At 50.5% G+C, this 21,798-nt stretch overlaps 1 protein-coding gene and 1 pseudogene across 1 annotated transcript; both read left to right on the plus strand.

The window, feature by feature from the left end:
* Positions 1 to 13,024: 13,024 nt before the first annotated feature.
* LOC117853461 (aspartyl protease family protein At5g10770) lies at positions 13,025 to 14,737 on the plus strand. The gene is made up of 2 exons (XM_072293420.1): positions 13,025 to 13,084; positions 13,269 to 14,737. The coding sequence occupies exons 1-2, from the start codon at positions 13,025 to 13,027 to the stop codon at positions 14,592 to 14,594; spliced, it is 1,386 nt and encodes a 461-aa protein (XP_072149521.1). The 3' UTR covers positions 14,595 to 14,737.
* A 1,887-nt stretch (positions 14,738 to 16,624) lies between these two features.
* On the plus strand, positions 16,625 to 19,212 carry LOC140222580 (uncharacterized; annotated as a pseudogene).
* The last annotated feature ends 2,586 nt before the right edge of the window (positions 19,213 to 21,798 follow it).

The raw sequence follows: 21,798 nt of genomic DNA on the forward strand, positions 1-21,798 counted from the left end.
TGCTTCATCAACGTGAAGTGACAAGCCAGTGGCCTAAGCGAGAGAACCATCATCGATGTTGCCCAGAAGGAGCTGCATTACGGCTCCCTCCGGTCATTCCTCTCCCGGTGTCCTCCTCAAACCGTGTTGGAACTCATGCGCAAGATGGAGGACTATGCGCATGCGGAGGATGACGAGCTACGCGAGGAACAGCAAAAGATCCCTTCGAAGTCCCAGCCTAAGAGGCAGGAGAGAAGGCATCATGACTTCCTTTCGGAGCGTCTCGGGGAGAAGGACGACCAATGCAAGCAGTGGGACTATGTCCGTCGCCCCTACTGGGTGGTCCAAATGGTGGAGACATCCCGCGAAAGGGAGGAATCCCAAGGGGATCGGAAGAGGCAGAAGACCTCCGACACCCGGAACCCCTCCTCCGGATCCCGGAACACCAAGCCTCGAGCTGAGTCCAGCCATACTCGTTATAGGGGTTCGTTGAAGCCATACTGCATCATCCATGAACACCGGGGAGGGCACACCACTCGGGAGTGCCCCTCCATCGACGCCTGCAAGGCAGAGGTGGCCGCCTCCACCCGAATGGCATCCGCCCCAGGGAGGACCGTCATGCACACTGTCCCACCCCCACCCATGGGTTGGGTTAGCGCGCCTCCAACACCGATGCCGTACCCCACCTAGCAGTGGCCGCACATGGTGGCATACAAAATGCCGCCACCGCCGCCACCACCACCAGGGCAGCCGCAGGCCCCCCTACTAGCTACAAAGCAGGAAGCGCCTGCTCGGGATGTGGAAATCATGGTGGGGATTCACCGCGTAGTCCTCCCTATCTCTAGAGGGTCCATACAGCTCCTGGAGTCCAAGCATCAGCGGCGCGAGTATGTATGAGAAGTTCAGCATGTGACCTCATGGCAGTAGGTCCCGCTCCCCCATTATGCCATCATCCTGATCACCTTTAGAGCCGAGGACTGCAATGCTCCTTTCCACCCCGATGCTGATGCCTTCATTATCTCGACCAACATCGTCGGGGTGGAAGTCCAGCGCATTCTCATCGATGGGGGGAGCTCGAATGATCTCCTCTTCGCCTTAACCTTTGATCAAATGGGGCTCTCCCTTACCCAACTCACTCGGGCCAGAACCCCTCTGCGTGGTTTCGGAGGGTAAGCAATTGAGGCCCTAGGCCAGATCCAATTGCCGGTATCTTTCGGCCTCAGCGAGTACACCCGCATGAAGGACATCGTCTTCGACGTAGTGGACGTAGCCTACTAGTACAATGCTATATTTGGGAGATGCCTCCTCAATGCCTTCTATGTCATCCCTCATCACGTTTCCAGTGCATGAAGATGTCGGGGCCCAAGGGGATCATTAAGGTGTTGGGAGATCAGAAGCTGGCCAGGCTCATCAAAATCGGGTGTTCCTCGGGGCAGCTCGAAGTTAATGAGTTGGATCTGGCACAACCAGAAGAAAGTGGGGGCCCTCATCCACCCACTATGTCCTAATGGCCCACCCCAAAGGGGAGATCAAGACTGTGGCTCTCCGGCCAGAGCAGCCTGAAAGGACGGTGCAGCTGGCGGTTAACCTCTCGGGGGAAATGGAGGTGGCCCTCCTCGATTTCCTCTAGGAAAACAAGGATGTTTTCGCCTGGTCCCCCTCTGACCTCCAAGGAATCGATCAGGACTTGATCCAACACCACCTAGATGTCGACCCCAAGAAGAAGCCCCACAAGCAGAAGGTGCGGAAGATGTCGATCGAAAGGAAGGAGGCGGCCCATGCGGAAGTATGCAAGCTTCTCGATGCAAATGTGATTCGGGAAGTCATTCACATAGAATGGCTGGCCAACCCAGTCCTAGTGAAGAAGAACAACAACAAGTGGCGAATGTGCGTAGACTTCACCGATCTCAACAAGCCTTACCTAAAGGATGATTTCCCTCTCTCTCGTATCGACCAAAATGTGGACTCCACTTCCGAGAGTGAGCACCTTAGCTTCTTGGATGCCTATTCCGGGTATCATCAGGTGTGGATGGCGGAAGACGACAAGCTCCGAACCAGCTTCATCACCCCATTCAGGACATACTGCTTCGTGTAGATGCCCTTCGGCCTCAGGAATGCTAGGGCCACGTTCGCACGGCTGGTCCAGCTAGTCTTCGACGCCCAGGTCGGAAGAAACCTGGAGGCCTACATTGATGACATTGTCGTCAAGACCATGAACTAGTAGGACCACCTCTCCGACCTGCGGGAAACTTTCATGAATTTGCAAAGGACCGGGCTGCGCCTCAACCTCAAAAAGTGCATGTTTGGGGTACGCTCCAGAAAACTGCTGGGATACCTTGTCTCCAAATGGGGGATTGAGGCAAACCCCAACAAGATCCACACGATTCGGGAGATGGAGCCCCTGAACAGTGTGTGTGAAGCACAGTGCCTAACGGGGCAACACGAGGAGCTGAGCTATTTCATCGCCAGATTGGCGGAATGGAGCCTGCCCTTCTTCTAGGAGCTGCGGGGTTCCGTTCCATTCCGATGGATAGGAGGAACAACAGGCCTTTCACAAACTCAAGCAGTACCTGGAGCATCTGGAAGTGCTAACAAGCCTTACCCCTGATGCCCCGCTCCTACTCTCCATCGCAGCAATGGAAGGGGCCGTGAGTGTAGTCCTGATGGAGGAGCGCTCCCGGGATGGGAGGGAAGAACAGTCCCCGGTGTACTACATCTCTGAAGCACAAGTGGGGGCCAAACTACGCTACACCGAGCTAGAGAAGATGGCGTATGCCATCGTCATGGCCTCCCGCATGCTGAAGCACTACTTCACCGCTCACCCGATCACCGTCACGATGTCCTACCTGCTGCACAGCGTCTTCGAAAATCGGGAGGCCATCGAGCGCATCAGCAAGTGGGTGGTGGAGATTGATCCTTTCGCACTTTCCTTTGTCTCCCATAGTGACATTAAGTCACAAGCTCTTGCTGACTTCATTGTTGATTAGACGCCAGTGACGTCTGCCGACAGCCTCCCAACGATGAAGCCAATCTGGACAGTGTATGTTGACGGTGCGTGGGGTGCCTCCGGTGCAGGGGCTGCGGCGATCTTGTCCTCCCTGTTGGGGTAGGAGATCCGATACGCCCTCCGCCTTGATTTCCCATGCACCAACAACACAACAGAGTATGAGGCACTCGTCCTCGCATTACAGAAGTCGATGGCCCTAGGAGCGCGGCGCCTCCTCTTCAAGAGAGACTCCAAAGTCGTCACACTCCAAGTGGAAAAGGAATACCAGGCCCGTGAGCTCGAGCTAGTAGAGTACCTCCGGGTGGTCTGGAACCTTGAGCGCAAGTTCTTAGGTTTCACCATCAGGCACGTCCCCAGGGTAGAGAATGAGCACGCTGATGCATTGGTCAAGGCAGCCGCCCAAGGGAACCCACTCCCACCAGAAGTCTTTTTTAACATCGCCACTGCTCTCGACGCCACCGGGACCTTGCGTGAGGTGGCAGCCATATTCAGTGAAGACTGGCACTCCCCCATGATTGCGTTCCTTAAAGAGCGGTACACCCTCGATGACCATATAGAGATGCGTCGTCTACAACAACGGTGCTGCAACTACCAGCTCATGGATGGAACCCTCTACAAGGATGGTGTGTGCGCCCCCCTCCTACGATGCATCCCTAGGGAGGAGGGGCGACAGATGCTAGAAGAAATGCATGCTGGCCCTTTCGAGGCGCACTTGGCATCCAGGGACCTTGTCGGAAAGGTCTTCTGGCAAGGATTCTATTGGCCCACTGCGCTTTGGGATGCTCAAGAAATTGTTAGGTGGTGCAACACTTGCCAAAGGATGAGCAAGATGAGCCATCTCCCTGCAGTGCTGCTCCAACCATCAGCTCCTGTCTGGCCGCTCACATGATGGGGCATCGACATCGTGGGACCTCTACCCACCGCGCTGGGAGGCTTTCATTTTGCCATGGTAGCTGTCGTGTACTTCTCCAAGTGAGTGGAGGTGGAACCTGTCACCAGAATCAAGTCCGCCAACATTATCAAATTCTTTTGGAAGAACATCGTTTGCCACTTCGGGGTGCCACGGGAGGTCATGGTGGACAATGGAAAGCAGTTCGATTTCGGAGCTACTGTGCAGATCTAAGCACCAAAGTCTGCTTCACCTTAGTGTATCACCAACAGTCCAACGAGGCTTGCAAGCATCTCAATGGCAGCATCTTCACGGTGATGAGCAAGCGCATCTTCACTGAACCCAAAGGCGTATGGGCTGATGAACTCCTGAACATCCTTTGGGCTCATCGCACCTCCACCTTACGCCCTACCGGTTTCACACCCTTCTGGCTCTTGTTCGGGGAAGAAGCCATGACCTTGGAGGAGGCATCACGTGGCTCCCTCCAGGTCATGCACCAAGCCGAAGAGGGAGAGGAGGCGGTCGCAAAGGAACCACTGGAGGAAACACGCATCCAGGCCATAGCCAACCTCAAGAACTACCAGGTAGAGATGAGGGCTTGGCGCGATAAGAAGACACGAAGCCACATGTTCGCCAAGGGGAACTTGGTCCTACGTCGTTGGAGGAATGTTGACACCCTGAGCAAGTTCAAAAGCAAATGGGAAGGACCTTTCATTGTCACTGCAAGCAACCACCCGGGAAGTTACCACTTGACTTCCCCAGATGGGGAGGACAACCCCCACTCATGGAACGTGGACCTCCTCATCCGGTACTACCCCTAAGCCCAAGTAAGATAGGCAGCATCAGCACACGGCCCATCACCGGTCAGAGGGCCAGCGCCACCGCAAGTTTTTTGTCTTCTCTTTTTTTAACCATGATCTGCTTTCAGTAGTTTGTTTTTCCCTTGTTTCCATATTCTCCATTCGCAAGCCAGCCACATGGATAGCACGATGAGCCTTTCGTCGTCCAGATATCAGCGACATCTTTTGGCCACTGCCGGGAGATCCCGGTAGGGCACCGGCGTGTTGTAAGGATTACCTTCACAAGCATGGCTCCAATGAAGTGATTTTGACTCAATGACGTCATGCCTCTGGAAGCAATCCTTTCCGACAAGTTGCATTGGGAGACTAAGGACTGAGGCCCTTGAGCACTGGCGTAGGACTGTACGCCTGCTCCTTTCCAGAAGCGATGCTTTCTAACGAGTCGCATTGGGCGACAAAGGGCTGAGGCCCTCGAGCGCTGGTGTAACATCACACCCCCACTTCTTTCAGGAAGCAATACTTTCAGACGAGTTGCATTGGGTGACTAAGTGCTGAGGCCCTCGACCGCTGGCGTAGCTCCGCATGCTCACTCCTTTCCAGAAGTGATGCTTTCCGACAAGTCACATTGGGTGACTAAGGGCTGGGGCCCTCGAGCATCGGTGTAGCACCGCATGCCTGATCCTTTCCAAAAGCGATGCTTTCTAACGAGTCACATTGGGTGACTTAGGGGCTCAAGCCCTCAAGCACTAGCGTAGCACCGCACACCCGCTCCTTTCTGGAAGCGATGTTTTCTTACGAGTCGCATTGGGTGACTAAGGGCTGAGGCCCTTGAGCGCCGGTGTAGCACTGCACGCCCGCTCCTTTCCGAAAGTGATGCTTTCCAACGAGTCGCACAAGGTGGCTAAGGGGTGAGGCCCTCGAGCTCTAGCGTAGCACTACATGCCCGCTCCTTGGTGGAAGCGATGCTTTCCGACGAGTCACATTAGGCGGCTAAGGGTTGAGACCCTCGAGCGACGGCGTAGCAGCGCACGCCCGCTCTTTCCTAGAAGCGATACTTTCCGACGAGTTGTATTGGGTGGCTAAGAGCTGAGGCCCTCGAGTGCCAGTGTAGCACTACACGCCCACTCCTTTCCAAAAGTGATGCTTTCCGATGAGTCGCATTGGGCGGCTAAGGGCCGAGGCCCTCGAACGCTGGCGTAGCACCGCACGCTCGCTACTTTCCGCAAGCGATGCTTTGCGATAAGGGCCACAGAACGCTCTAGGATCGTAGCCCTCCGAGTAGTGTTTTCTCCTACCTCTATGATACTGCACGTTCATTGCGACTGAAAGCGATGCCTTTTGGGATAACGAAACACCTGTTCAACCGGAGGTGTTGCCCCCCCGAAAACCGTCAACACAGCAAACGGAAGGTCCACAAACACATACGGCACCATTTTGGGATTGTTCTTTACAAACAATTCCAAGTGAGAGTAATAGCTTTGGAGTTGTCACGCAAAACAATCACCTAGCCTAGGTCACCATGATTAAGGTAGTCGAAGAAACTACAGCGGACGTGACTACGCGCGCGTGCACTAGACTAGGGCATAGATCATCCTCTGGAAGCCTGCTGACGCAAAGGGCGACATGCCAGTCGTGATGAGGACTCCCTGGCAGTGACACATGGTCTGAGGTGCACCGAGAAAGCCTCCCAGGCAACTCGCTGGGATGCCGCAGCATCAATGATATCGCAAGGAGCTCCGCTCCCCAAAACCTCTTCCGCTACTAGGTGCCTAGCAAGGGTGGTGTCCATTTCTACTTGCGGGTTCACCGCGCAAACATCCTGCTCCAACCAGCCCGTAGACAATGATGATGGGGCAGATGAATCAGAGGCAGCTCTTTTCCCCTTCTCCACGACTGAGAGGCATCTAGGACGAAGGCTCTCGGAGGCAGCAGGATCACGCGCCTCCTGGGTAAATACACAGTCAACAATCATCGTAAATAGGAAATCCTCCAGCTCCAGGCTCCTTACCAGTTCTAATTGAGGGGAAACGAGGACTGCGCCCTGGCTCTTGGCTCCCCGCCATGGCGCAACACAATCCTGGAAGCAAGCCAGGAGGATTTCCTGGTGGAGAAACAAAAAAAAGAGGGGAGAAAAACACAAATAGAGCTTTTTGTTTAATCCTGGGAACAATTGTTACACCTCCGAATCGGAAGGATGGCCGACATAAGAGCCCCCATCCTCTATGGAGAGTGACAAAGACGCACTCTCAACTCCCTCGGGAGCAAGGGATGTCCTGGGTGTTGCCCCCCGCAGACGAAGAAGTCATGGGAGAAGCCGAAGAATCTAAGCCACCTGAGGGGGGAGGGCAGCTAGGGAAGCCAATCGGGCTTCAGTCAATCAGACAGGCAGCTGCACTCCTCTGTGAAGTAAAAAAAATCCTCCTTGAGATGCCTCTGGCAGCCAAGTGCAGGGCCTTGCCTCTGCAACCAGTCTGACCAATCCCGAAGGAAGGAGCCTCGGACCAGACCCCGCTGAAAAGAAGGGCTTCCGAAAAGACTTCCAAAAGGGGCACGGCACGAACCCTGAGAAAACCCCATTTGGAACGGGGTGCCCCATGGGAGGGCAAGCCTCTCATAGCGGGAGCCTTCCAACCTCATCTCACGGGCTGAAAAGGGAAAGCCCCCACAGTAAACGATAATGAGATCCCAAAAATACCCAAACACCTTTTCCATTAATCAAAATGTTTCCATTACATCCCGAAAGTGTTCTCTACAAGCGAAAGGGCTCGCGGAGAAAAAGAAACTAGCAAAACAAGGGAAGCTACCAAAAGATGGGCCCGGGGCACCTAAGCCTCGAGCGGAAGGCTAGGGAAGAGTTCAAACCTGGGGATCGCTCTAAAGGCTCTCATTCCCCGCTGCGCCCTTGGCTCTACCGGGGCTTTCCCCTGCGTTGGCCATCCAGACAGCGTGGGCCCCGGGGGTCACCACACTATGGGCCAGCTCAAGGCTGTGGTCCAGCCAGTAATCTTCGAAGACCCATGAGGTAGACTTCACACCCCGGATCCACTCCAGGAAGGTGGAGGCATCACAAGGGAGCTCCAAAATCTTCTCCTTGGCAACTCGGAGATGGTCGCATCCAGCCATGTGGAGCGACAGGAAGGCTCCCCTCCAGGAGGTTTGGGCGCACATGTTGGCAAAACCTTTGGTGCCCGGAGGGATGGTCATGATCCCCCGACGAAGCCAATCCATGCTCTCTAAGAGGTTTGCCTGAGGATGCTTCTAGGGGCCACGTCGATGCCAAGGAGAGGAAGGGTGGCCCTCATGTCCTCCATGGCGTTCCACATGGCCGAAGCCCCCTAGAGAAGCTGAGAGGAGGCAGTGGTGGCCTGGCTCTCATCCACCTCCCAAGCCTTCTTCTCCATTACCAGGCCCTCATTACCAGGCCCTCTCTTGCTGCATCGCAGTCCCGCTCCACCCGTGAGGCCCGGGCCGAAGCCTCCTTCACAACCTTGTGGGCTCCGCCAAGGCCGCCTCCAACTCCTGCACGCGTGCCTCAGACAGGCGCTTTCCTAAGCAGAGGAGGATGCCAACAAAGCCGCGTTGGCCAACACAGAAACCTGTACGCAATAATGGCCCTACCCGTGGTCAGGGGAAGGGGCGCGAAGTAATGTCGGGAGGTGACGAGGGGGAACAAAAAGGAGATGCACCTGCACTCCCAATGCAGCGAGCACCTCATCCTTGGACGGACAGGACCCAAAGACCCGAGGCCGTGGAGGCCAACTTCACCCGAGGACTAGAATGCCTAGCCAAGTCCTTGGGGGTGACAAAGTCTAACTCCAAGGAGGCCCCGCAGAACCGACTTTTTCCGTGCCCCTAGCGGATGTTGGGGCATCCTCCGGGAAGGGGCTCAGTCCGCCATCGCCGCCGCCACTCTCCTCCTCCTCCGAGGCGGCCGCCCTATCCTCTGACAAGGGTGGGTCAACAGCCCTTGCAGAATACAACGGAATGGACCATTCAGTCATCCAGTGTGGAAGGAGCGACAACAAGCTCAACTTGGGGATCTCCTTGTCCTCCTCGCTGTCGAACTTGGAGCAGGTCCCCGGGATCCGAAAACTTGGGGCGGACCCCACCAGGTGCAGAACTTGAGGCCCCCGAGCCAGGGGGAGGCACAAAGCGGACGGGCGAAACCTGGAGAGGCGGTTCCACCCGACGGGCATCGGAGGGGGGCGAAGTGTGTGGGGAGTCCTCTCGAACCGCCTTCCCTTCGGAGCCCTCCCCCTCGGACCCCTCAATGTCAACGGTGGGAGGGGCGCAGGCGGAATCAGTGCCTCATCTTTTCCCCCGGGTTCTGGGGCCCCTACCCCACCCGCGGGTTCTCTCACCGTGGGGAGGTTTCTCCAACAACTCAGGGTGCTCCGGGGTAGCCACCCCACAAATCTGCAGGATTCGGTTCACCTGCTTGCCCAACACAAGGACCTTTCAAGCCTCAGCCTGCCCATAACAGACCTCTATTATCTCGACCCCCTCGAAGAAGTGGAACTTCTTGCGGATGGAGGCAGCCTGGAGGTGGACAAATGTGCGGGCTGATGGTTCACCCCCTCGGCCTGGAAGGCCCACTCGAAAGTGCTGAGGTGCATAATTGAGTTTGGGGAAAGGTGCTGAATCTCGAGTCCGTAGTAGGCCAAGACGGAGGAGAGGAAGTCGGAGCAGGGGAAGTGGGGCCCACACTTGTACTATTCGACAAAGATCACCACCTCATTGGGTTTCGGGTAGGGGACCACCTCCCCTTTCGGAGGACGGACCGAGGAGCGGTCGGAGACCAAGCCCCGCTCATGAAGGTTGTCCAAGAAGGCGTCATCCACCAGGCTCGCAAGGAGGCGTCTAGTGAGGGGGTGCTTCGCCCGAGACTTCTTTGCCATCGAGGGACCCCCCTTCAAGGATGTCGATCGTTTTGGAGCCATGAGGAGGAGTGAGGGAAGGAGATCTAAGAGTGAGAGGGCGGTGCAAGAGCAGGGGGAAGCTAGAAGTGGAGGAGGAATGCGCTACGGGCAAGGGCAAACCCTAAAAAAGGAGGGGAGGGCCGGTATTATAATCCCTGAGGGGCTCAAGGGGGAACGTCAAGGGCACCAGCGTTGGTCAGGACCGAGGCAACCCAACCGCACGGGCGAATAGGGTGATAACGCGTGTCCTACTAACCCGAGCGCCCCTCCCAACGGGCACCCGGTCCCTTGCGTGCCGCGCCCGGCAGACTGTGCTTGGGCCTCACGCTCCTCGACCCCTACGCCCGTGCTAAGTGGTGCATTGGGAAACGAGGGCGTGCCACCCAGGCCTACCATGGGTCCAGGGGAGTGACGGAAGTGCCATCTTTCCTCCCCTTCGGACAGCTCTCTTGCCCCACTCTAGCATCGACTTCTCCCCCCATCAGCCAAAGGGAGTCTTGGAGATCATCGTCCGAGGTCTCGAATAGCGATCCTCTAGAAAGGGCTGCTGTTGGGGAATTGACCCAAGATTACGGGCCGTAAGGATCCTTTCCCGATGGAGCAATTCCGTGCTTCCAGAGGTTCCCCTCCCGCGGAAAGTCACCCCATCCTTCCCCTGCCTTCTCGGGCCACGGAGGCTACGAAGGCGGGAGGCCATGGAGGAGGGAAGCGAAAGGGGGTTCCGAAACCCCCTGGGGGTCCCCTGAAGGCAGCATGCAGGGGCCAACTAATGACCCCTGAAGTTTCCGGTAGGATGCGATTAGAGCGGAACAGACCGCGGGATAGCAGGGAAGGTGAACGCCCCCGTCCAAGTCATTCGAGGCTCTCCCGGAGGACCTCCAACTCCTGCGGAGGCATCGTCCCTCCGGGAGGGACCGGTAGGCGGGGAGCCCCGGTCCGGTCACCGGGCTGGATCCTAGGAAAGAGAATCTTTGCTTTTAGGCGTCATCCAAAGAGAAAAGGTGATCATGATGTTAGCCCTAGGTACAGGGAGTGCCACGGCCACCCCGTGTATGGAAAGGGGCCACCACGTTAGCCCTAGGTACGGAGGACCTCCGTACCAGGACCGGGCCTTTACCTTACTATCCCTGCCGCCCCCTCCCTGTGGGTCCCCCTCCATGGGCGCCGTACCGGGGGCATAAGGGTCCTTTGACCGAAAAGGTCTCATCTGCTAAGGCTATAAATAAGAGGAGCCATGAACTAAGCAGGACACAATATTCTAGCCACTCATTCCTGTAGAAGCTCTTTAGACATGTGCCTTGTTCTAGAGCCACCCTATACTGTTTGGGCATTTTGTAACCACCGACAGAGATGCATGAAAACAAAGCATCAAGGGTTCATAGCATGCTGTCGATATTTCTTGTTGGAAATGCATACAACTGAAACGTGACCTACTTGGCAAAGTATGACGAGACATGTATATGTTCTCCTGTAAAATTAGCTTGCAGGTCACAGCAACCCAAAAGCCCAACTTACGATTTGCCCAAACTGACTGAATAACTGCTGTATGGACCATAATAATCTCAGGAAAAATATGACTCAAGAACAAGCTGACATAAATTGCATCATCCACCATGATGTGAAAAGTGTTCCATTTTATCCCAGCTAATCTCTACATGGAAATACTGGATACACAAGTGCATCAGATGGCAAATTATTGCTTGAAAGAAAAGGTCCATCATAAATTGACTAAACATTCTTAAAAATCTGTCACATATATATGGAGATTCAACATCAGTAATGATCGCATAGGACAGATCAAATGGAGACGAACGTGCCATACTACTAACCCAAATGATTGACATTTGAATGATTGGTGCACAGAGAGTAACACATTTGGTCAGATTGAATGCAAATTTGCCAGTACAGATTACTTACCATAAGGAATACACGTAGTAGTTAAATGGATCTAATCTCTACGAAGCACGTCCATGCTCTTCCTCCCGTACACAATCCTGTTGCACCATTGCTCGACCTGCACAACAACTGAGCGAAGCGCCCGCCGCCACCGCCGACGCGAACCCTAGCTGCGCCCGAGCCTACGGCGCACGCGCACGAGAGAGATAGAGAGAGGGGATCAGCCCATCGCAGGAGATAAACAAGGTTGGGGCGTTGGAATAGGGTCACCGCCTCGCCGGACTACACAGAACCGGAATCACGGTGAGTCGGCGACCTCACGGGCCGCCTGCAGAGGGTAGAAGAAGAGATGCAGTTAAAATGAAAGGTACAGAAATATTAGGAGTTAAATGAAAAATGTTCTGCGCGGGGGATGTAAATGCGAAGTACGGATTATATTTAGGGGTGTTTGCGTAAATAGATTGCATAACCGTTCCAGTTCCACATCTGGACCCTTCATTTCCACGCAAACGGACAAGATTCTTTGGTATCACGGTAGCACCCATGTTCTCCGTAACACTAGATATGTTCTCGCTAAATCCCATGGTCAGGTCATCAGAAGAGTTGACAGAGCAGGCACACACGAAATAAATTTTTTGAAAATAGGCAAATCTACTTCCGCAAAGGGAAGTGCAGTCATCACTGATAACTTTATTTCATAAACGGTTTAGAAAGAGCAAAAGGTAAACAAGCACATGGATCACCGGTACAAAGACACAGGATAGGATCCACATCTTATTGCAGCAACACGCCCAGCTGGTAGGCTGAGTATCATCATCGTCAATAAGCTCCATTTTAGATGAGGTGGTGCATCATGAGTTCATTTCTCGAAATTGATGGACTAGTAGCAATTATTAGCCTGTGAGAAATAAAGTGGTCATGATCAACTTATTCCATTCCACAAACAAGGTGAGGAGTAAGGAGACGAATGAACTACCTCATTCCTCGAACCAAACACCCTTTACCTTAGCTGCCTCCTGCCGCATGTCAGCTCCCACGGTAACCTTCGGGCGGCCGCTCCTCTGATGGACGCAAGCCTCCGGTTCCTGTCCAGCCCAACCCTCAGTTGAAATCTTTCTACTTAATTTGTGAACATCGCCAGCATATCTGCTGGCAACGGTGCTTTAATGCTTTTCTACCAGGGTCGGGTTGATTTTCTGTACACGTCAATAGTCGAATGAATGTCGTCTATGCTATATATGGTCAGCTAGTAGTCTTGTGTTTCTCTCTTTGAAACCACTCGGAAATTTGCCAGACCGTATATTCTTGTGGCAGATCGGTGTCTTCTTCTTGTTTTACCCGGAAGAGATGTGCCAGTCCAAAGCTGAATGCTGTAGGGCGGCAATCACTTCGTGGCACCACTTTGGTGTCTACGACCTAGCTCATCCCTATTCCACGCTACAATCCAAGAATTATGAGGCGTAAGTACGCAAGCATATAAGAGAACAACGATCCTTTGCTAAAGGCTGTAAAGATCTCGAGCAAGTTGCCAATCATGGCTGCTTCAGTGATGATGAAGTTGGCGTTGCTCATTCTGTCCATCACCTCGCATCAGGTTCTAGCGGCGCACCACCAGCATACCATCAACGTCCAGTCCTTGCTATCCAGCGAGATGTGCTCTTCGGCACCTGCGGCTCCAGGTTACATGTCAAAATAAATCTCTTTTCGTTTTAGCGGGATTACCAAACGATTAATTTGATTATTTCGTTCAGCTTGCATATTTATGAACAATTGTGTAGGATTTCTATATGTACAAAGTTTGTAAGCATAGTTTTCCTGAATATGCAGTAACCCAAGCATCTCTTCCTGGAGCTGCTGGAAGCACCCTCCAAATCGTCCGCCGCTTGTGCCTGCAAACCGGCAACAACAAGACGGTGTCTGACCACTACACCGCCATCCTGCACCGAGACCACCACCGTGTCCGGTCCATCCACCGCCACCTCGCCGGGTCCCAAAGCACAATTACCATTCCTGCTCGCCTGGGCCTTCCCTTCCACAGTCTGGAGTACGTCGTCACCATCGGCATCGGAACCCCGCCGCAGAACTTCACCGTCCTCTTCGACACCGGCAGCGACCTCACCTGGGTCCAGTGCGCGCCCTGCGGCGACTCCTGCCACGCCCAGGAAGAACCCCTGTTCGACCCGAAGAATTCCAACACGTACGCCAACATCCAGTGCGACGCGCCGGAGTGCCATATCCGCGGTGGCGGCGAACCAAACAGCTGCGGATCTGGGTTCACGTGCGCGTACACCGTTCAGTACGGCGACAACTCCCAGACTTTTGGTAATCTCGCGAAGGAAACCATCACTCTGTCGCCGCTGGCGCCGCCTGCCACCGGAGTCGTGTTCGGGTGCAGCGACAAGACCACCGGCCTACTCAGAGATGAGAGCGTCGCCGGCCTGCTCGGCCTAGGCCGCGGCGACTCGTCCATCCTCTCGCAGACACGGCGCACCAACGACGGCGGCGTCGTCTTCTCTTACTGCCTCCCGCCGCGAGGCAGCTCCGCCGGTTACCTCGTTATCGGCGACGACGCTCCGCAGCCGTCGAACCTGACGTTCACGCCTCTGAAGACCGACAACCCTCGCCTGAGCTCCGTGTACGCGGTGGACCTCTCCAGCATCTCCGTGAACGGCGCGGCCGTCCCTATACCGGCATCGGCGTTCTCCGAGGGGACGGTCATCGACTCCGGCACCGTGATCACGCACATGCCGCGCGCCGCGTACCTCCCGCTGCGCGACGAGTTCCGGCGCCACATGGGCGACTACACGATGCTGCCGGAGGGGTCGGTGGGAGCCCTGGACACTTGCTACGACGTGACGGGGCTCGACGTCGTGACGGCGCCACGGGTGGCGTTCGAGTTCGGTGGCGGCGCGAGGATGGACGTCGACGCGTCCGGGATACTATACGTTATAGGTGCCTTGGGAGAAGCGGTGGCGTGCTTGGCCTTTTTGCCCATGGATTCCGTGGGTCTCGTCATCATTGGTAACATGCAGCAGAGGGCGCACAAAGTTGTGTTCGATGTGGCCGGCGGGAGGGTTGGGTTCGGACCAGGTGGATGTAGTTGATGTGGTGGGTTGGTACAAAGCCTACTTTGAGACTAAATCAAAGCACAGACAGCCATGCATATGAGTTACTAGTACTCAATTTGAAGTGTGTAGAACTGCCGTTTCTTCACGGTTTGCCGAACACTATGTACCTAAGATCGATCATTGAGATAATCTAGTTAATGTGATGAGTAATTGGTAACGATGGTAGTTATTGATTGCCTTGCAAAATAAATGGTAGCTAGTTGATACTATCTCTGTCCTTAGACATGCTAATTAGTTTGAAAATTAACTAATTTGCTTATTCTAAACATTGTATATTTGGCGAACTAAGTGTAGCTCATAGTTCGAGTGCTCAACTCGGCACAAGTGCTTGCATTTTTCTGGATTTGTTCAACTCTTTCAGTGGTTTTGGTGTGAGCGTAGTATGTGGATGAGTTACGCTAATTGATGTTAAGGAATATTTATCTACTGCATGCTTTATATGTGATGATATATGCGTTTGTGACTTTAGAGCATTCTAGCTTACACTAATTAGCGAGGAAAACCAGTGAATCGATCACGTAACCAAACTCCTGAGCACACAAAGAGATGCCAAGAAGTGCCAACAAGAGGTAAACTCATTTCATACTGAATCTAACTTCAATTCATATAAGAACTTTCTACTAATCGTTGTACATTTCCTTTGATTCAGTTTATTCATAAAGAGGAGGATCCTGCTCTACATGGGTATAAACCTAAATGATCAGACCACAAGGACCAGGCCAACAAGTTACCAAGATTGGCATTGAAAGTTTGGACAAACGGTTCGGACATCTTGGCTGATAGTTCCGATGGTTATAAACACTACCAGAAATTGGAGATTTCGTGAGGGGAACAATTTTTTGTGAGAGTTAAAAACAAACTCTCATGAAATTAATATTTTTCATGAAGGTGATGTAAATCCCGCCACGAAAACTAATTTTCATGAGTGTGATTCACACACCGCTCCGAAAATTGTAATTTTCGTGATGGTGTTGGATAGCCCGCTATGAAATATACCCATTAACATGAGAGTTATTGTAAACTCATGAAAATTTTTGTGCACGTGCCACTGCTCGTCGTTTTGGTGGAAAAAGTTCGCGTTTGTGCCACAACCCGCGCTTTGTTCGGCGTTCGCGCCCAGGAAGGAAAAGGCCTGCGCGGCCGCGCCATGATTTTTTTGGCCCAACATACAGCCCGAGACATCCCCCCAAAACCCTATCCTCCCTAGCACCGTCATCCACTCACCCGCGTCAGCTTGAGCCCAGAAAAAAAAATCACACCCTCACTGCCCATAGCCGTAGCACCCCCGCCGCCGGTGGCCTAGCCGGGAGCCACGCCGTCCACTCCGGCCGCCGCTGCCGCCCTAGGTGGGAGCCCCGCCAGTTCTCTTAGGCCGCCGCCACCCTAGCTCCATCCCCTACGCACCACCTCTCTTAGGCTGCTGCCGCCGCCCTAGGTCCATATTCAGGACACCACCGGCTCTCAGGATGCCGCCACTTCTCCAGACCTCTCCCTGCCGCCTCTCACCTAGGATCCAGCCGAGTTCTACCACCTCTCAGTCCGTCGGTGCCCTGGATCCAGCCGTCGTCCCTCAGACCAGCCTCCGTCAGAGCTTTGAGGAGGAGAAGGCAGCAGCAATGTCGAGCTAGGCTTGGAGGAGAACTCAACAGTGATGCCGAGCCGAGCTTGGAGGAGCAAGGTCCTGCCTTGCACCGATCTGCGCTTCCTGCTTCCAATCGAGTGAGGTAATGAAGCTTCATCTTTCCCCCAAAATTTTCTATGTTGTGGTCTACCCATATGTGGATGCCTAATGCATGCCACATTGTGTTTTGCTTAGTGTTGCACTGAACTTAATCAGGAGTATATAAACTATGTTGTCTAGTGTCAATTTTGCAAGATCTGATACTGAATGCAACATTTGCCTCACATCTAAACTTAACTGATGCTATGCTGTGTTCATTATGAATTTTGCATTGATCCATATATACTGAGAATCAAGTTTTCTATTCTCGTACACAGAAAAAAGAATGGCAGAACATGAGTGGATGTACACTGGTTGATCTGGTAGACAGCCCCCCTCTAATGACTGGATAGACAACACCAACCGGTTTTTGGATCATGCCTTCTCTATGCCTAATCTAGTTGAAGGTGGCACCATTAAGTGTCCTTGTGCAGTATGTCGCAAATGTGTTAGGCACAACAGGTTAACGATAGAGATGCACTTGTGTAGAGCTGGCTTTAAGGAAGACTACAGAATATGGACAACACATGGTGAGGGACTTGACAGTACCTATGTGGAAGGTGGACATGATGAGAATTTTGCTAAAAATGACCACATGGATGAAATCTTAGCCAGCTTAGTTGGTGAACATCCACCACTAACTGATGAGCAGTCACCAGCCTATGCTCGAGCTTTTTATAGGATGGTACAAAATGTTGATCAATTAGTACATGAGAATACATCACACTCATCCCTATCTGGTATGGCACGCTTGCTAGCATTGAAAGCACAATATAACATGTCAATTGCACACTTTGAGGCAAACTTAGAATTAATCCATGAACTATTGCCTTCAAAATCTAAGTTGCCCAAGGACTTCTATCAGTCAAAGAAGCTATTTGAGGGTCTTGGTATGGCATATGTCAAAATTGATGTTTGTTATAATTATTGCATGCTTTACTACAAAGATAATCAAAGCAAAGACAAGTGTGATGTTTGTGGTCTGTCTCGCTATGAAGAAGGTAAGAGCCGAGTGCCACATAAAGTGTTGTGGTACCTTCATCAGATAGGCTGCAGAGGTTATATTTGCATAAGAATACGGCAAAGCTATTGCGGTCTCACAAGCCATGCACTTCTGGCAAAATGGTGCACCCTTGTGACGGAGAAGCATGGCAAAAGTTTGACAAAGACTTTCCAGACTTTGCTAGTGACCCTAGAAATGTGTGTCTTGCTTTTGCAACAGATGGTTTTACCCCCTTTGGTTTTATTGCAGCACCTTACTCTTGTTGGCTAGTGTTTGTTACCCCATTTAATTTTCCACCATGCACAATCATGAAATCAGAGTACATATTTCTTTCCCCTATGATCCCAGGTCCTGAACATCTTGGAAAGAAACTAGGCATTCTAATGCAACCTTTAGTTGATGAATTAGTGAGTTTGTGGGAAGGGGTAGACACTTGGGATGCTTCACTCAAGAAAACTTTTAAAATGCGAGCAGCCTATGTATGGTCAGTCCATGATTCCCTGCTTATGGCAACTTTGCTAGATGGAGCACACATGGTAGGCTTGCATGTCCAGTGTGCTTAAGTGATAGTAATGCATTTACACTTCGTCATGGTCACAAGGCTTGCTGGTTTGATTGCCATAGACGTTTCTTAACTATAGACCATGAATTCAGATTCCAAAATAATGCATTTCGTCAGGACACAGTGGTTCTTGATGAGGCTCCAAGGCTTTTAATAGGGGAGGAAATCTTTGCCCAAATGAGCAAATTCATAGATGACAAGAAAACTATGGTACATTGCACAATTGGACCCATGTTTTTGGCCTTTGGCAACTTCCATATTTTCAAAAATTGTTGCTGCCACAACATTGATGTGATGCACAATGAGAGAAATGTAGCTAAAGCTATATGGTATACTTGCTTTGATGTACCAGACAAGACTAAGGATAATGCCAAGGCAAGGAAAGATTTAGCTGATATTTGCAATCGTCCTTCACAACATTTGAAGTTAAAGGCAAATGGGAAGTGGGACAAGCCACAAGCTACATTTTGCATTAGTAAGGATGAAAAGCCAAAAATTCTTAAATGGTTTTGAGAACTTAAGTTTCGTGATGGCTACGCAGCCAATATTAGAAGAGGGGTTAACTTGTTACAAAAGAAGATCTTAGGCCTAAAGAGCCATGATTACCACATATTCATGGAGCGCTTACTCCTTGTTGCATTCCGTGGATTTCTTCCGAATAGCATATGGTTGTGTTTGGTGGAGCTTAGCTTTCTATATAGACAATTGTGTGCCAAAGAGTTGAGCAAGGATACCATATCTTCATTAGAGCAGCAAGTAGTTGTTCTTATTTGCAAACTGGAGAAGATATTTTCTCCTGGTTTCTTCAATCCTATGCAACATCTAATAATCAATCTTCCTTGTGAGGCTCGACTATGAGGGCTTGTGCAATCCCGTTGGAATTATCCATATGAGAGGTAAAAAAACATAACTTGCTGTACTAAGTCTTTAGCAAAAATAACCTTCTCTTAATGCTTTCTTCGGTTCATGTAGGAAAATCCAAAAACTTAAAGCCAAAGTACAAAATAAGGCACGTGTTGAGGGCTGCATTGTTGAGGCTCAATTAGTTGAGGAGGCAACAAAATTCCTCACTCTATTTTTTAGGTCCCAAGCTTGGTCAACTAGAAACAAGATTCCTCGCTATGATGACGGTGCTACTACCTTCAAAAGTTCATGAGACCTTGGACTTTTTCAAGTCCCTGGTCGTTACATGAGCCCTCGAGGTGTTCATGAGCTGCCAAAAGAGTTGTATGAGGCTGCTTTTTTATACATTTTGACAAACATGCCGAGGATGGATGAATTCTTCCAATACGTGCATGTTCAACCTTGAGTCCTAGTATATTTTGTATCTAGTTTGTTGACACTAGCTAACTTATTTTTGACCCCTTAAAAACAGCCGTGGGCAGCGTGGTCCTAACTTCTTTGATTGGTTCAGAGAAGAAGTAATACTGCTGAATACTCATAATTCATATTAATGCCATTTGTATACTCCTAAAACTAACACACTGTTACTATTGTTGACATGCAGTGCTTGCGGAATCCTACTATTGATAGTGCATTGCGTGAAATATCATTGGTTTTCGTAGAATGGTGACCAGCTATGGGGTTTACGATGTGAATGGGTATAGATTTTGTTCTGAAGAGTATGGGAGAACAAAACCCAGATTAACCACAGTTAATAGTGGAGTTTGTGTGTCCTGTACTGATGAAAATGACAACGAGTTGGAGTATTATGGTATTATTAAGGACATTGTAAAAATAAAATGGGAAGGGCATTTGCAGCTAGAGATGGTGTTGTTTGATTGTTGCTGGTTTGATCCCACACAAGATGGAACAAGGCATACTCCAAATTTAGGATTGGTGGACATCAAGCATTCTTCTAGACTTGCAGTGTTTGAGCCATTTGTCGCGGCGAGTCAAGTTAAGCTAGTCTATTATTTGCCTTATGCATGCAATGACAAATCTGATCTAATGGATTGGTGGGTTGTATTATTGTGTCTCCACTAAACTATATTCCAACAAATGACACCAATGATGACTCAGATCCTCGTAATGAGCCAATAGAAGTATCATTCTATCAAGAGGATGGGCTGCTAGGCTCTCTTGTCATTGATTTAGGGGCTGAACTAGACAACATAGTACAACGTTGTATTCGATTTGGCGGCAGGGATGGTTGGTTTCGGAGCAAATGGAAGCAATTGAGGTCTTATTTGGCAGAGCTCCCAGAGCTGATTCTTTGCTGAATCTAGCTCTGCCAAATAGTTTTGTATGTGATTCTCTACTGATTCTATGAAGTGATTCTCTCACTACTAGAGAACTCGGTATTAGTACCAGTTCGTAGACTGCATATCTCCCGAAAATGCATCCAGGATTATTCCATCGAGATAAAAGGGGGGGTCTTTTATCACGGGTCCCTCAACCAGGATATAAGATCCTTCTTTAGTCCCGGTTTGTAAAACCAATCGGGACTAACGGGGTTGCCACGCTAGGCAGTGGACAGACCCCTTTAGTCCTGGTTGGTGTTACAAACCCGGACTAAAGGTCGCCTCTTTAGTCTCGGTTTGTAAAATAAACCGAGACTAAAGTGCGTGCGTACAACGCCATGCAGACGCCTCAATGGCACCTATAATTTCGTGCATATCTCACATACCCCTTTAGTTAACCTTTAGTAGTTGAGAACTTTTTTTATAATGAAATCAATCAAAGTAGTATTTAAATGAATCAAACAAGTATTTATACAAATACTATACAATTCTTAGCGTACTATATATATATATATACAAATCTAATTAGCGTACATATTACATATATATACAAACTAAATCGAACTATATATATACCTACGATGATCTCCCCGTCGAGGTGCTGGGAGCGTCTAATTTTCGTCCATCGTAATGAAAGTCTCCTTGTGGATTTACCACCTCATCCACCAGAAATCCAATGAGACCTTCACATATTGCTGCTACTCTTTCCTTCTTCAAGAGTCCCAATTGAATATTCCACATCTGTAATTTGGATACATATATGTGAATTTTACATGAACAATTGTAGAAAATAAATAACTATTAATAGTTTTATTTTACATACTTTAAATTCGTGCTCTGTGGCCTTGATGGTCTTGGGTCCCAATAAATTGTGCATGTGCTCATAGACATAGTAGCCGCATAGATTATCATTCACAGGTTCCTGTCTTAAGCACTGTAGCGGGGAGAAACAATTAAGTTATTAAATATTCGTGCTATAGAATGTACAAAATGTGCAGACTTCATACGTACCAGGAAATCTGTTCTCCATGTAAGTTTTTCTTTGAATTGACCTGATCTGTCTGCCCTGATGAATTCTCTCCATGCTCTTCGGATTAAAATAATGAATGATATAATGTTAGGTGAAAATTTAGGAAACAAAATTTTGTATAGAGAGGTTCAGAATTCTTACATGTCTAGCGTGTGTTGCACGTCTTGGTACTCCTTCAGAGCTCTCCTCAACGAATCGAAGACAATGACGTGACTTCGATCAATGTTAATAATAATGAGGATCCAGTGGGAGATGTGTACGTAAATGTTCATATATATTAGAGGTAACTAACATTGATCAGGTAAGGAAAAAGGAAACGAATATAGACGGTATACACACGCTTACTTGAAGTTGTATGGAAGTAGTATGTGATCCTTTAATTTTTGTCTGTTTAAGGAATTGTATACTACCAGCAACGTTTTATCTGGAAAATCTCGTATCTGGGCTTGGTTCACTATGGATGGATCCATGAAGCCAATATGGAGGTATGCTTCATGTCGGCACGTCTGAATTAGCATCCTACATAAAATGGAAGACGAAGTTAATTAGTACGGCGACGCATGCAAAAAAATGATATGCGCCAAAATTTACATGTACATATAAACAGACACTTACAGAGTCC

Source organism: Setaria viridis, chromosome 4, assembly GCF_005286985.2.
Source record: "Setaria viridis chromosome 4, Setaria_viridis_v4.0, whole genome shotgun sequence".
Taxonomy (NCBI): Eukaryota; Viridiplantae; Streptophyta; class Magnoliopsida; order Poales; family Poaceae; genus Setaria; species Setaria viridis.